The sequence below is a fragment of the Hemiscyllium ocellatum genome, chromosome 12 (assembly GCF_020745735.1).
Source record: "Hemiscyllium ocellatum isolate sHemOce1 chromosome 12, sHemOce1.pat.X.cur, whole genome shotgun sequence".
In the NCBI taxonomy this organism is placed as follows: Eukaryota; Metazoa; Chordata; class Chondrichthyes; order Orectolobiformes; family Hemiscylliidae; genus Hemiscyllium; species Hemiscyllium ocellatum.
This window is the reverse complement of record NC_083412.1, coordinates 77,748,501-77,761,829: the sequence shown is the minus strand read 5'-3', so window position 1 is coordinate 77,761,829 and position 13,329 is coordinate 77,748,501. Positions and strand designations below refer to the sequence as shown.

General features: G+C 40.6%; 1 protein-coding gene across 2 annotated transcripts in view; it reads right to left on the bottom strand.

Annotated features, from left to right (window-relative positions):
* Positions 1–3,466: 3,466 nt before the first annotated feature.
* The window catches only part of gart (phosphoribosylglycinamide formyltransferase), a 39,383-nt gene continuing 29,520 nt past the window's right edge, over positions 3,467–13,329 (bottom strand). For both annotated transcript variants that reach the window (XM_060833742.1, XM_060833743.1), the window contains exons 18-22: positions 11,951–12,094; positions 11,347–11,477; positions 10,178–10,319; positions 5,448–5,563; positions 3,467–3,865 (exon numbers count right to left, since the gene is read on the bottom strand). In XM_060833742.1, the coding sequence (XP_060689725.1) occupies positions 3,635–3,865; positions 5,448–5,563; positions 10,178–10,319; positions 11,347–11,477; positions 11,951–12,094 (764 nt within the window). In that variant the 3' untranslated portion in view covers positions 3,467–3,634. The remainder of the gene's footprint in view (positions 3,866–5,447; positions 5,564–10,177; positions 10,320–11,346; positions 11,478–11,950; positions 12,095–13,329) is intronic.

Genomic DNA, 13,329 nt, shown 5'->3' with positions numbered 1-13,329 from the left:
AATTATTTAAAAAAATGCTAAAAGAGTAGCAATTTTGAGGTTTATGAGCATTTTAGAATTCAATAAAGAAGGATCAAGTAACAAAAAAATCTGGCGAATAGAATACAAACATAAAAATGGGCAGCAAACAGCTCTAAGGTATATAAACAGGAAAAGATCAGTAGAGACAAATGTGGTCAATTGCAGAATTTCAGAATATATAAAAAATGGCAGAGAAACTGAATAATTACTGTCAGTCATTCTCATGTAGATGAATAACTGAAGTATGATATGTAAAAATAAAATTGGAATAATTAATGTAACTGAATATTGACAGAGCCACAGAACCTGAAGAGCTCAATCTGTGAGTGTTGAAAGAGGTGGTTGTGTAGATAATGGAGAATGATCAACTTTCCCAATTCTATAGACACCATAGCAGAATCTGTAGATTAGAATGTTGAAATTGTACCCTCATTATTTCAGAAACAAAGGACAGAAAAAAAAGAGGGAACTACAAGGGCTTTTGAAGCTGGGTCATTAAGTATATTCAAAGCTGAGATATACAAATTTTTAATTAGTATGAGAAACAAGGGTCATGGGGAAAAGGCAGGAAAGTGGAGTTGAGGATTATTGTATCAGTCATGATGTCATTGAGTGGCAGAGTAGACTTGATGAGCTAAATGCCCTACTTCTGCTCCTCTGACTTATGGTTTTACATCTTATAGTAGGGAAAATATTAGAGTCTATTATAATGGGGTGCGATGACTGGACACTTAGAAAATAAAAAAATTATTGGGCTCAACCAAGATAAATCAGTAAAAGGGAAATTATATTTGATAAACCTATTACAGCATGTTGAGGACGTTACTAGCTGAGTCGGTAAGGGGGAAACCAATGGATGGGGCGGATTTAGACTTTTTTCCAGTATAATTTCCTTAAGGTCCCACATGGGAGATTGACACAGAAAATAGGGAGTAGGTTACTGTCAGGTTGGCTGGCTGTGACTTGTGGGTATTCCAAGGTTCAGTACTTCAGCCCCAGTTGTTCACAATCTATAATCAATGGGACCAAATGCAATATCTTCATGTTTGCTGATGACACAAAACTTGGTGGGAAGGAGTCATGAGGAGGATACAAAAATGTTTCAAGAGGATTTGGATAGACTGTAAGTAGAGGAACTGAGGTACAGAGTATTTCTTAAAAAGTGAAACATGGTGAAGTGTTGATGTCCAAAGGAACTTGAGTGTCCTTCTACATAAATCATTGAATGCGAACGTAAGACTTCAATAGCTTTCAGGAAGGCAAATGGTATATCAGCCTTTATCAGGACTGAATTTGAGTATCATAATAATTGATAATAATGGTTGCTGCTGTTGAATAGAACCTGGTGAGATATCACCTGGAGTATCATGCGCAGGTTTTATCCTTTTACCAAAAAGGCATACTTACGAGAGAGGGAGTCCAGTGAGATTCACCTGTCTAAACCCAAAGGTGATGAGTTATTTTATGAGAACATAACTCTGCAACTCTTCCTTTGCTATAAATTCTGTGTCTTACAATGGTGTCCTTCACAAGCACCTGATGAAGGAGCGGCGCTCCAAAAACCAGTGCTTCCAATTAAACCTATTGGGAGTATAGCCTGGTGTTGTGTGATTTTTAATTTTAATGAGGAAATTGAGACTGATTAGAAGAATGATGCGTTGTCAGTGGTTTACTACTCCAGGAGACAGGGCTACAAAGTGAAAGTCAACCAATGTCAGGGAGGGTTATGGGAAACATGGGCAAGATGAGGTGCTAGGTGTCCTTGTGGGATCCACTGCTGGGCCATAAAATAACTAGTTTAAAATAAAGGAAATACTGATTCTTACAGTCCTTCTCTACCCCACTCATATTCCATTGATGAGATCAGTATTGTACATAATTTTAAATTTATGCTTTTCTCATGGGTTGATTTCAAAGTTCACACCATCATTCCAGCTTGACAAGGTGAATTGTTCATATTCAGTCTCACACTCATTTGACACATAGTAGAAAGGTAATAATTTCAGTCTGTGCTAGCATCAAATTAGCAGCCAGTTTTCTCTCACATTCTAAGTTCAAATTTGATTCAAGATGGCTTACATAAAATATCTTCAATTTTTTGTAAAAATAAATGGTTCCTGCCAAGAGGTCTTGTGCCACAGGGTTCAGTCCTTGAAACCAAACTATTTACAATCTCTATTAATGACTTGGATGCAGGGATAGAATGTAGTAAAGCCAAGTTTTCAGATGGCACTAAAATAGGTGGGAAAGTCAGTTGCAATGAAAACGTAAGAAATTTATAAATGAATTATGGTTAGGTTAAGTAATTAGGATAACATTCAGCAGGTGGAGTTTAATATAGCTAAGTGAGAGATTATCTATTTTGATCAGAAAGATTTAAAGGCAACTTATTACCTAAATGGAGAGAAACTTCAAAATGCATTCATGCAGAGGGATCTAGTTTCCTGTGCATGAATAGCAGAAAACTAGAACGCAGGTACAGCAGGAAGAAGGGCAAATGGAAGTTTTTGGCATTTATCACTAAAGCAATGGAGCATAAAAGTACAGAAGTGTTGCTGAACTGGACAAAGCATTCGTAAGACCACACCTGGAGTATTATGTACAATTTTAGTCCCTTTACTTGAGAAGGATGGAATTGCACTGGAGCCATGTCAGAGAGAAATGGGCTATAGTCATCAGAGGAGATCTAGCCAATGTATACAGGATGCTAAAAAGAGATTTGACAAAGTAGACAGAGAGGATAGTTCTCCTTGTGGAGTAATCTAGAATAAGAGGTCATAGTTTTAGATTAAGGGGCAGTACATTTAAAGTAGGTGAGGAGGAATCTTTCAAAAGGTTTGTGAATCTGTGGAATTCATCTGTAGTGAATGCGGGGTCACTGATTAAATTTAAGGAGATAGATTGTTCATAAGTAATATCTTGAAGGTTTATGGAGACTGGACAGACAAGTGAAGTTGAGGCTGATAGAAAGTCATGGTCTTATTAAATGGCAAAGCAGACTGATGGGCCCGAATCCCCTCCTCTTGCTCTGAATGTTTTATCTGCTTGCAGTACATGCTAGGACAGGGTTACCTTGCTCAGTTGATAATCAGCTTCTAAACCTTATAAACTCCTCTGTTTCACATGACCATGCCCCAAATTTCATCCAAAATTGCTAAGATATGATCTCTCGATAAAAAACGAATTCCGTTTACTATGGCATTAAAAAGAAAGAATAGATGGAGTAATGATGTTGATACTTGTAAACATCCACACACACACACACACACACACACACGAGAAAAAGCTTCGAAAATTGCTCAACTATAAAGCAGAACTCGACCTAATATGTTTTGTTACCAAAGCAAGTGAAAACTAAATAAAAGCTTTGTTTACTTACTTTTCTGCAATTACCTGGTATTTTCTATGAAAAGATTTTTTTATTTGATAAAGTCACTTAGTTAAGGATAATTGGTTTCAAGTAACAAAATTAATTTGAGCACATTTTAGTACATAGGAGAATTTTACTTTTCCACTTCATGAGATACGGTTGTGTCATGGACAACAATGACAAAAAACAAATCGAAGAAAAGGGATTTCAATTTCTTTCACATTTCTCCCCTTCCAAAATCCCTCAATTTTTGTAACAAGTCCCATCTTGTATGGCTTCAATCGCATTCTGTTCTTTCCAGCACATTTTGCCATCTTCACCTAAACGCACTGCTCCGCTGGCCACTAACTGGATAGCAGCAGGGTATGCCACATGCTCAGCTTCTTTCACCCTCTCGGACAAGGTCTCTTCAGAATCCCCCACCAGTACCGGTACAACTTTCTGCACAATAATTGCTCCAGCATCGATTTCTTCCTGAAATAAGCCAAAAAAAGAGCAAAATATTATTGGAGAGAAATGAAAAGTCAACATCATTTAGCCCTAAAAGAAAAACAGGCTTTAAAGCTGAGAGTTCATAATAGGTGGCTTGTTTGGTAGATCATATTTTTCGGACCATAGACTAAAAATGGTATTAAATGCTAATTTGAACCAAGGAAACCATAAGAAGAAATATGTAGTTTTAACATAAAAGGGTTCAGAAAAGATTTACAAGGATGTTGCCAGGGTTGGAGGATCTGAGCTACAGGGAGAGGCTGGGGCTGTTTTCCCTGGAGCATTGGAGATTGAGGGGTGACCTTATTAAGGTTTATAAAATTATGAGGGGCATTGATAGGATAAATAGACAAAGTCTTTTCCCTGGGGTCGGGAAGTCCAGAACTAGAGGGCATAGGGTTAGGGTGAGAGGGGAAAGATATATATAAAAAAATAAGAGACCTAAGGGACAACTTTTTCATACAGAGGGTGGTACAGGTATGGAATGAGCTGCCAGAGGGAGTGGTGGAGGCTGGTACAATTGCAACATTTAAGAGGCATTTGGATGGGTATATGAATAGGAAGGGTTTGGAGGGATATGGGCCGGGTGCTGGCAGGTGGGACTAGATTGGGTTGGGATATCTGGTCGGCATGGACGGGTTGGACTGAAGGGTCTGATTCCATGCTGTACATCTCTATGACTTTAAGTTCCTGTAACTACAATGTTGCCTTATTCAAGCAGTGAGGAAGCATTGCAGACAGAATGCCACCATGTCTGTATCCGTGTGTTCAGGACAATTTTGGCTTTTGAATGAAGAGACTTGGCAATCAGGACCAGTTATTGGGGGTTCACCAGAGTTGTTCCTGGACAGGTGGCTACTGTGCATGTGAACAACATGGCAGAAGTATTCAGCCTGCAAAGAGAAAGCATCAATCTCCCTCTCACCTTCTGCATGGAGGAAACCCCTAATGATTTGCTACTTTTACTCTCCTTTCTCTGCAAGTTGTTCTCTCTGCAAATCTGCTTTTGAAAGCAAAAAGGGGAATAAAGAACATCTTTCAAGGCACTGAAGTGGTGAATCCTCAACTACTGAAAGAAAGCATGAGAACTGATGCATCATCAGCCTTGTCTCAAAGAATTAGAAGGAATCAAATCAAAAACAAGGGCAACAACTCATTTATGTTGGTGATCTGGAGTGGTGCCAGAACTAGAATGCAAAACTTGTTTAACTGGCAGTAAGAGGCACCTGGGACAGTGTAGGCATGGAAAATATTATATAAATGCAAATCTTTCTTCCATACTATACCTTTAATTCGGAAAGTTAGGACAGTAGAAGATCACTGCACTTGTAATAAAAATCCGATACAAAAAAAAATGTTCTGCCCTGGAACAACAGCATGGCCCATTGATCCTGTCTGTATTGGGAATGTCAAATGTGACACATCTTTCATGTCAGTCAGTGTTCAGTCTTCAAACCTCACTTGAAGAGAGCAGTGTAGTCATGAGGGGATTTGGGCCAAAAACTGAGAAAGAGAAACAGCAAAGGGAAACCAGAAACTGAAAGCTCTAGAGGAAAATACTCACAGCTACAAAATGCACAGTACAGCCAGACACCCGTACTCCAGCCTGCAGCACCTGTTTGTGGGCATTAACGCCCTTGAAAGAAGGCAGCAGAGATGGATGGATATTCAGTAGTTTCCCTGGAAGTTAGATTTTAAAAAAAACGTTATTGAATGAAGCCTATAAGAGACAATTACTTGTTTACAATTTTGGAGCCCTTCACGCCATATTTTTTAACATTCCTCAGCAAAGGATTGCTTTCAGCTATTTAAAATACATGACGACAACTGCAGCAAGTCACCTTAGTCTCAATACAACTCCTAATAGAGAAGAATTTGGGGACTAAAAACAGTTTACTCACCCAATAACGGTTTCATGTTCGAAATCGTATCAGATCTATAATAATCAAACTGGTGCTCAATTCTCAAATTCAAAATATGTTGAAAACAGATCTTTACCATGGGTCCACAAGACCATGAGACAAAATAATAGGCCAATATTCCAGCATTCAATGAGATCATGACTGATCTGATAACTCCCAGCTATATTTTTCTGGTTTTTCACCATAACTCCAAATTTCCTTCCCGAATAAAGACCCGTGTCTGCTGCTTATTGTATTTTTAAATAACACAGCTTTGACAGCCCTCTGCAATAAAAAGAGTTACAGAGATTCATTGTTCTCCAAGAAGAAATTCCTCTTCACCTGTGTCTTAAATAAGTGACCTCTGAATCTAAGATTATGCCCTCCAGTCCTCTCCCACAACTGGAAACACACTCTCTGTATCTACTTTGTCAAGCCTCTCAGAATCTTGTACATTTCAATAAAGGTCACCTTGCATTTTGCTAAATTCCAATTAGCACAGGCCTAACCTACTCAACCTCTCCTTATTGGAAAACCCTTCCATGGACAGGATAAAGGGGACAAAACTGTTCACAGCATTCCAGCTGTGGTCTGCCTCATATAATTTTGATAAGAAATTTCTACCCTTATACAATATTGCTTATAAATGAATGAGGAGAAAGTTTTACGTTTCGGGCTTAAGCCCTTCATCAGGAATGAGGAAAGTGTGTCCAGCAGGCTAAGATAAAAGGTAGGGAGGAGGGACTTGGGGGTGGGGCGATGGAGATGTGATAGGTGGAAGGAGGTCAAGGTGAGGGTGATAGGCTGGAGTGGGGTGGGGGCGGAGAGGTCAGGAAGAAGATTGCAGGTTAGGAAGGCAGTGCTGAGTTCGAGGGATTCGACTGAGACAAGGTTTTTTACGTTTCGGGCATAAGTCCTGTTCCTTGAATGCTGCCTGACCTGCTGCGCTTTTCCAGCAACACATTTTCAGCAGCTGCTTATAAATGAATGCCAATGTTCCACTTGTTTTCTCTATTTTCTGCTAAACACATAGGCTAGCATTCTGTGATTTATGCAGGAGGACCTCAAATCCCTCTCTGTTGCAGCCTTTTCTCTATTTAAATAATATGCAGCTCATCTACTCAAAATGTATAACTTCCTATTTTGCACATTATTCCAGCTGCCAAATTTCTGCCCACTCACTTAACCTGTCAATGTCCTTCAGGAGACTCTGTCCATCTTCCTTACTTCTAACCTTCCCATTTATTTCTGTGTCATCTACAAACTTGGCAATAATTCATTCACTTTCCGCTTCCAAGCCATTGGCTTATACGGCAAATGACTGTGGCCCCAGCACAAACCTCTGTGGCACTCCAGTAGTTATCGGCTGCCATGCTGAAAATGCCCTCATAACTCAACTCTCTTCTATTTTTTAGTCAATCCTCTATCCATGCTAATATACCAGAAAATGGGATGAGTTGCATGGTGGCATGATTACTGGACGAGTCATCCAGAATCCCACTGGGGACATGGGTTTGAATTTAATTAAGACAGATGGTGAAATTTGAATTCAGTAAAAATCTGGAATTAAACACTAGTTTAATGGTGACCATATAACCAGTATCAATTGTCAAAGAACCTTGAACTGTACAGCAGTGGACAAGGCTCTTTGGCCCACCATGTTTGTGCAACCATGATGTCATTCTAAAATCAACCCATTTGCCTGTACATGGTCCATATCCCTCTATTCTCTGCCTATTCATGTGACTGTCAAAGTGCTTCTTAAACTTTGCTATCGTATCAGTTTCTACCACCTCCCTTAGCAGTACATTCCAGGCGTCTATGACTTTGTGAAAAAACAACTCACCTCGTTTAAAAAATTTCCCCCTAACCCATTAAACCTACATCCCATGGTATTTGACATTTCCATCCTGGGAAGGAGACTCCAATTATCCACCCTATTTTGCCTCATAATTTTATATACTTCCACCAGGTCACCCCTCAGCCTCTGACGTTCTAGCAGAAACAATCCACGTTTGTCTAACCTCTTCCTTTCACTAATACATTTCAATCGAGGCAATATCCTGGTAAATCACTTTTACACGTTCTCCGAAGTGCCCACTTCCTTCTTATAGTGTGGTGACCAGAACTAAACACAGCACTCTAAATGTGACCTACCTAAAGTTTCATGCAGCTGAAAAATGACTTGCCAACTTTATACTCAATTCCCCGATTAGGGACCTAGTCATAGAGATGTACAGCACAGAAACAGATCCTTCGGTCCAACTCGTCCATGCCAATCAGTTATACCAACCCAATCTAGTCATACCTGCCAGCACCCAGCCTATATCCCTCCAAACCCTTCCTATTCATATATCCATTCAGATGCCTTTTAAATGTTGTAACTGTACCAGCCTCCACCACTTCCTCTGGCAGCTCATTCCATACACGCACCACCCTGTGCGTGGAAAAGTTGCCCCAAGGTCTCTTTTATGTCTTTCCCCTCTCACCCTAAACCTATGCCCTCTAGTTCTGGACTCCATGACCCCAGGGAAGAGACTTTGTCCATTTATCATATCCATCCCCGTCATGATTTTATAAACCTCTATCAGGTCACCCCTCTGCCTCCGACGCTCCAGGGAAAATAACCCCAGCCTATTCAACCTCTAGCTCAAATCCTCCAACCATGGCAACATCCTTGTTAGTCTTTTCTGAATCCTTTCAGGTTTCACAACATCTTTCCGATAGGAAGGAGACCAGAACTGCACACAATATTTCAACAGTGGCCTAACCAATGTCCTGTACAGCATGACCTTCCAATTCCTATACTCGATGCTCTGACCAATAAAGAGTAGCATACCAAATGCCTTCTTCACTATCCTATCTACCTGCGATTCCACTTTCAGGGAGCTGTGAACCTGCACTCCAAGGTCTCTTTGTTCAGCAACACTCCCTAGGACCTTACCATTAAGTGTGTAAGTCCTACTAAGATTTGCTTTCCCAAAATGCAGCACCTCGCATTTATCTAAATTAAACTCCATCTGCCACTTCTCAGCTCACTGGCCCATCTGGTCAAGATCCCGTTGTAACCTTCTTCACTGTTCACTACACCTCCAATTTTGGTGTCATCTGCAAACTTATTAACTATGCCTCTTAAGCTCACATCCAAATTGTTTCTATAAACTTCAATAAGTAGTGGACCCAGCACCGATCCTTGTGGCACTTCACTGGTCACAGGCCTCCAGTCTGAAAAACAACCCTCCACCATCACCCTTTGTCTTCTATACTGAGCCACTTCTGCATCCAAATGGCGAGTTCTCCCTGTATGCTGTGCGATCTCACCTTGCCAACCAGTCTCCCACGGGGAACCTTGTTGAATGACATACTGAAGTCTATATAGATCATGTCCACTGCTCTGCCCTGATCAATCCTATTTGTTACTTCTTGAAAAAAACTCAATCAAGTTAGTGAGACGTGATTTCCCACACACAAAGCCATGCTGACTCTCCCTAATCAGTCCTTGCTTTTCCAAGTACATGTACATCCTGTCCCTCAGGATTCCCTCCATCAACTTGCCCACCACTGACGTCAGGCTCACTGGTCTATAGTTCCCTGGGTTGTCCTTACCACCCTTCTTAAACAGTGGCACCACATTAGCCAACCTCCAGTCTTCTGGCACCTCACCTGTGAGTATTGATAATACAATATTTCAGCAAGGGGCCCAGCAATCACTTCCAACGCTTCCCACAGAGTTATAGGGTACACTTGGTCAGGTCCTGGGGATTTATTTATCCACTTTTATGTGTTACAAGACATTCTGATTGAAGAAGGCAAATGTGCCATAAGCCTTCTCTAACACCTTATCCACTTTCTCTTGCAAGGAGCTACGCACTTGCACCCAAGGTCCCCCTGTATATTAATGCTCCTCAGGGTCCTGCCATTTACTGTTTACTTTCCTCTTGCAATTTTACTTCACACTTGTCCGGATTAAACTCCATTCGCCAAACTTTCCAACTGATCAATATCCTGTTGTACCCTTTGACAGCCTTCTTCACTATCTACGTCTTCACCAATTTGAGTCATTCCACATGATCACCAATTTTCATGTTGCAACTACTTCCCCTTGTTATTGCATAAAACCTACCCATGTGGATTCAACATTTTCTGATACTGGATCATTTCTTGCTTATTCCATCTCGTACTAATGAAGCTACCCCACCACTTTTCTTCCTGCCTGCCTTTTCAAAAGTCCCTGATTATTTAATTCCAGCTTCATTTTCCTTAAAAGACTGACTCTCTCTTTGCGATTTTTGAGAAGTTTTTTTGTAATAAAGAGATGCTCTCCTTATTTGTGACATAGTGCTACTAACACACTGTTCAGATCAACTGAAGGGAACAAAATATCAATATTTACCATTCCACTTCTTGACGAAGGGACCAGAGAGAATTCTCATAAATCCTGCTAGACAGACCAATTCAACGGAGAATTCCTGAAGGACCTGATCAACAGTGCTATCAAACTCCGAGCGACTACCGTACAATTTATGGTCAATTACCTATAAATTTTCAAAAACAAAAAACAGTCCAAATCAGGCAAAATGAGCATGTAATGAGCATGCCAGTAATGCAATGTACAAAAATGGAAGTGTACAAAAATGGAAATGTGCATCAATTTTTTTTTCTGAAAGTCAAATGTGACTTCAGAACTATTCCCCAGCCAGTTAGAACCCATGCTGATTTTTGCAATTGCTATTTAATTTTGAAATACCATTTAATAACCAGCTCTTCCCTTACACATATCAGTACATGGGCTCCTGTTTCAAGGTTGATCCGAACCATTATTTAGCACTGCATTTGGATAATTAAAGTGGTTGCTTGATACCAACTTTTACTCTTGCATCCATTCTCTCTCACAATCTTCATTTGTGTAAAGTTTATTATGTATCTAAAATGAAGCATACTGATATGGCTCAGTGGTTAGCACTGCTGCCTCACAGCACCAGGGTCCCAGGTTCGATTCCAGCCTCGGGCGACTGCCTGTGTGGAGTTTGCATCATTCTCCCAGTGTCTGTGTGGGTTTCCTCCAGGTGCTCCGGTTTCCTCCCACAGTCCAAAGGTGAACTGGCCATGCTAAATTGCCCGTATTGCTAGGTGCATTAGTCAGAGGGAAATGGGACTGGGTGGGTTACTCTCTGGAGGGTCTGTGTGGACTTGTTGGGCTGAAGGGCCTGATTCCACACTGTAGGGAATCTAATCTAATCAATGTATATATACTGAAACCATTTCTCATGCCTCAATGATGTTGTATATATCATATTTACCCATGTATGTATCCACCATTTCTTTCCCTCTGTTCATTGTAACCTACAATACTGGTTTGTCCCAAACTGGTGTATTGTAATTTAAAGTGTTGGATTGAACATGGAACGTAAACCACTAACCACTGGCAACGTGTCCAACAATATTGTCCCTCCTGTTGGGGGCCTACACTTCTCCGTGCATCTTGGGATTTTACTTACACGTAACATTTATTTGTTATTGCTTGTATTTGGTCAGCCCAGCAGATGGCTGAGGTACTCTCACCCGTGTAGGGATGCCAGCTAGAGTTGCTTTCTTCAGTCCTTCGACGCCAGTTTTGTTGGAGATAACAATTACAATTTCCACACAGCTCACAGGATCCTTGGTGTGTTCTATAATGGCTTGAAGGTTTGTCCCTGAAAAAAAAGCACAGAAAAATGTAAACAAGAACCAACTTGTTCAGATCATCTTCTTCTATTTCTTGAAAATGCTCTGGTGATTTCTCTAGAAGATCTGGGCTGCTCATGGATTGTGGAAATAGGAACAGATATGAAAGCAGATTCCAAACTTTTTCTGTGTACAATGTCCACCCCAATAGTTTGGAAATCTATCAATACCAAAATCAAGATCACTGAATGGTCAAAACTATACATTGAAACTCCTTTTGAACGGAGATCCCATAGTCTGAAAACACACTAGCTTTCTTTCCATACACTCAACGAGGGCATTCAGAATGGAAAAGCAGATACTTTGGTATTATCAATGAACAAAAGGAGTGCCTCCTTAAGGAAATATATCTACGTTCCTTCCTCAATAAACAGTATTTCAAACCAAGTACGTACAGTTCTGGTCAGAGCTGGAGAAATACAAACAAAATGCAAGAACCCACCTGTTCCCGAGATGAGAACACCCACTCTCATCTTCCGAGTCTGTGAGGAGTCCCATGATAAACCATCACCTGACGCACGTTGATTAGACTGCTGGCTTAAGTGAAGCATTTTCATGAGATTATTAATTGATACCTTTTCACAGCCTAAAAGTGGAGGAGAAAAGGAAAAAAAGTGTGAAATCCTTGAACAGATTTTTTTGATAAAAATACTCAATCAGCTTAGTTTGATTCTGATATGCACAAATGCTGTCATCTTGGAACAAAACAAGTGAACTAAGAACATCAAATAAAATATTTTCCACATTGGATGAAATGGTCAAGATGGCTGCTAGTTATAGACCCTTCAGTCCAACTCATCCATGCCGACCAGATATCCTAAATTAATCTAATCCCATTTGCCAGCACCCTCACCCTTCCTATTCATATACCCATCCAGATGCCTTTTAAATGCTGTAACTGTACCAGCCTCAACCACTTCCTCTGGCAGCTCGTTCCATACATGCATCACCCTTTCGTGAAAAAGTTGCCCCTTAGGTCCCTTTTAAATCTTTCCCCTCTCACCTTAAACCTATGCCCTCTAGTTTTGGACTCACCCACCACAGGGAAAAGACCATGTCTATTTATCCTATCCATACCTCTCACAATTTTATAAACTTCTGTGAGGTCACCCCTCAGCCTCCGACGCTAATAAAAAGGCAAGATTTTATTTTCTGTTCAATGTTGTTTCAAGGGACAGCTGTGCTCCCCTCCCCACACCCCTCCATCTCTCCACCAGTTGGAAATATTGACCATAATGAACAGTAGCATAAAAGTACACGGTAAAGAACCAGCTTATGCAGTCATAGAACATGGAAAGAGAGAGTTTGGTCCAACTAGTCCATGCCAAACATAGTCCCAAACTAAACTAGTCCCACCTGCTTGCTCCTGGCCCCTTTCCCTCCAAATGTATCCTATTCATGTACTTACTCAAGTGTCTTTTAAACGCTGTACCTGCAACTACCACTCCCTCAGGAAGTTCATTCCACATGTGAACTACCCTATGTAAACTAAACTAAACTTAGCCAGCAATTCGACCCAGAAAAGAGCATAAGACATGAACATTAAATGCAGGGCTGCTTTGATCTCTACCTCAATTTCTTACCAAACTCTCTGAATCGCACCTTTACTTTTCTGGAGAATGTTCACTAAGCTAGTGCCCACAGAAGTAATGACATTCCTGCAGCAAACCTACATGGTAGCTATCAGCAAGCATGAAGGACACCACAGTTCCATGTAACCCTTTGTCAGCTGATATCGACATTCCTACTTGCCAGGAAGAGTCATGAGATGGCCTTCAGGAGGAGTGTTACTTGCTGATTAATTTGCTTCCCCTTCCAGAG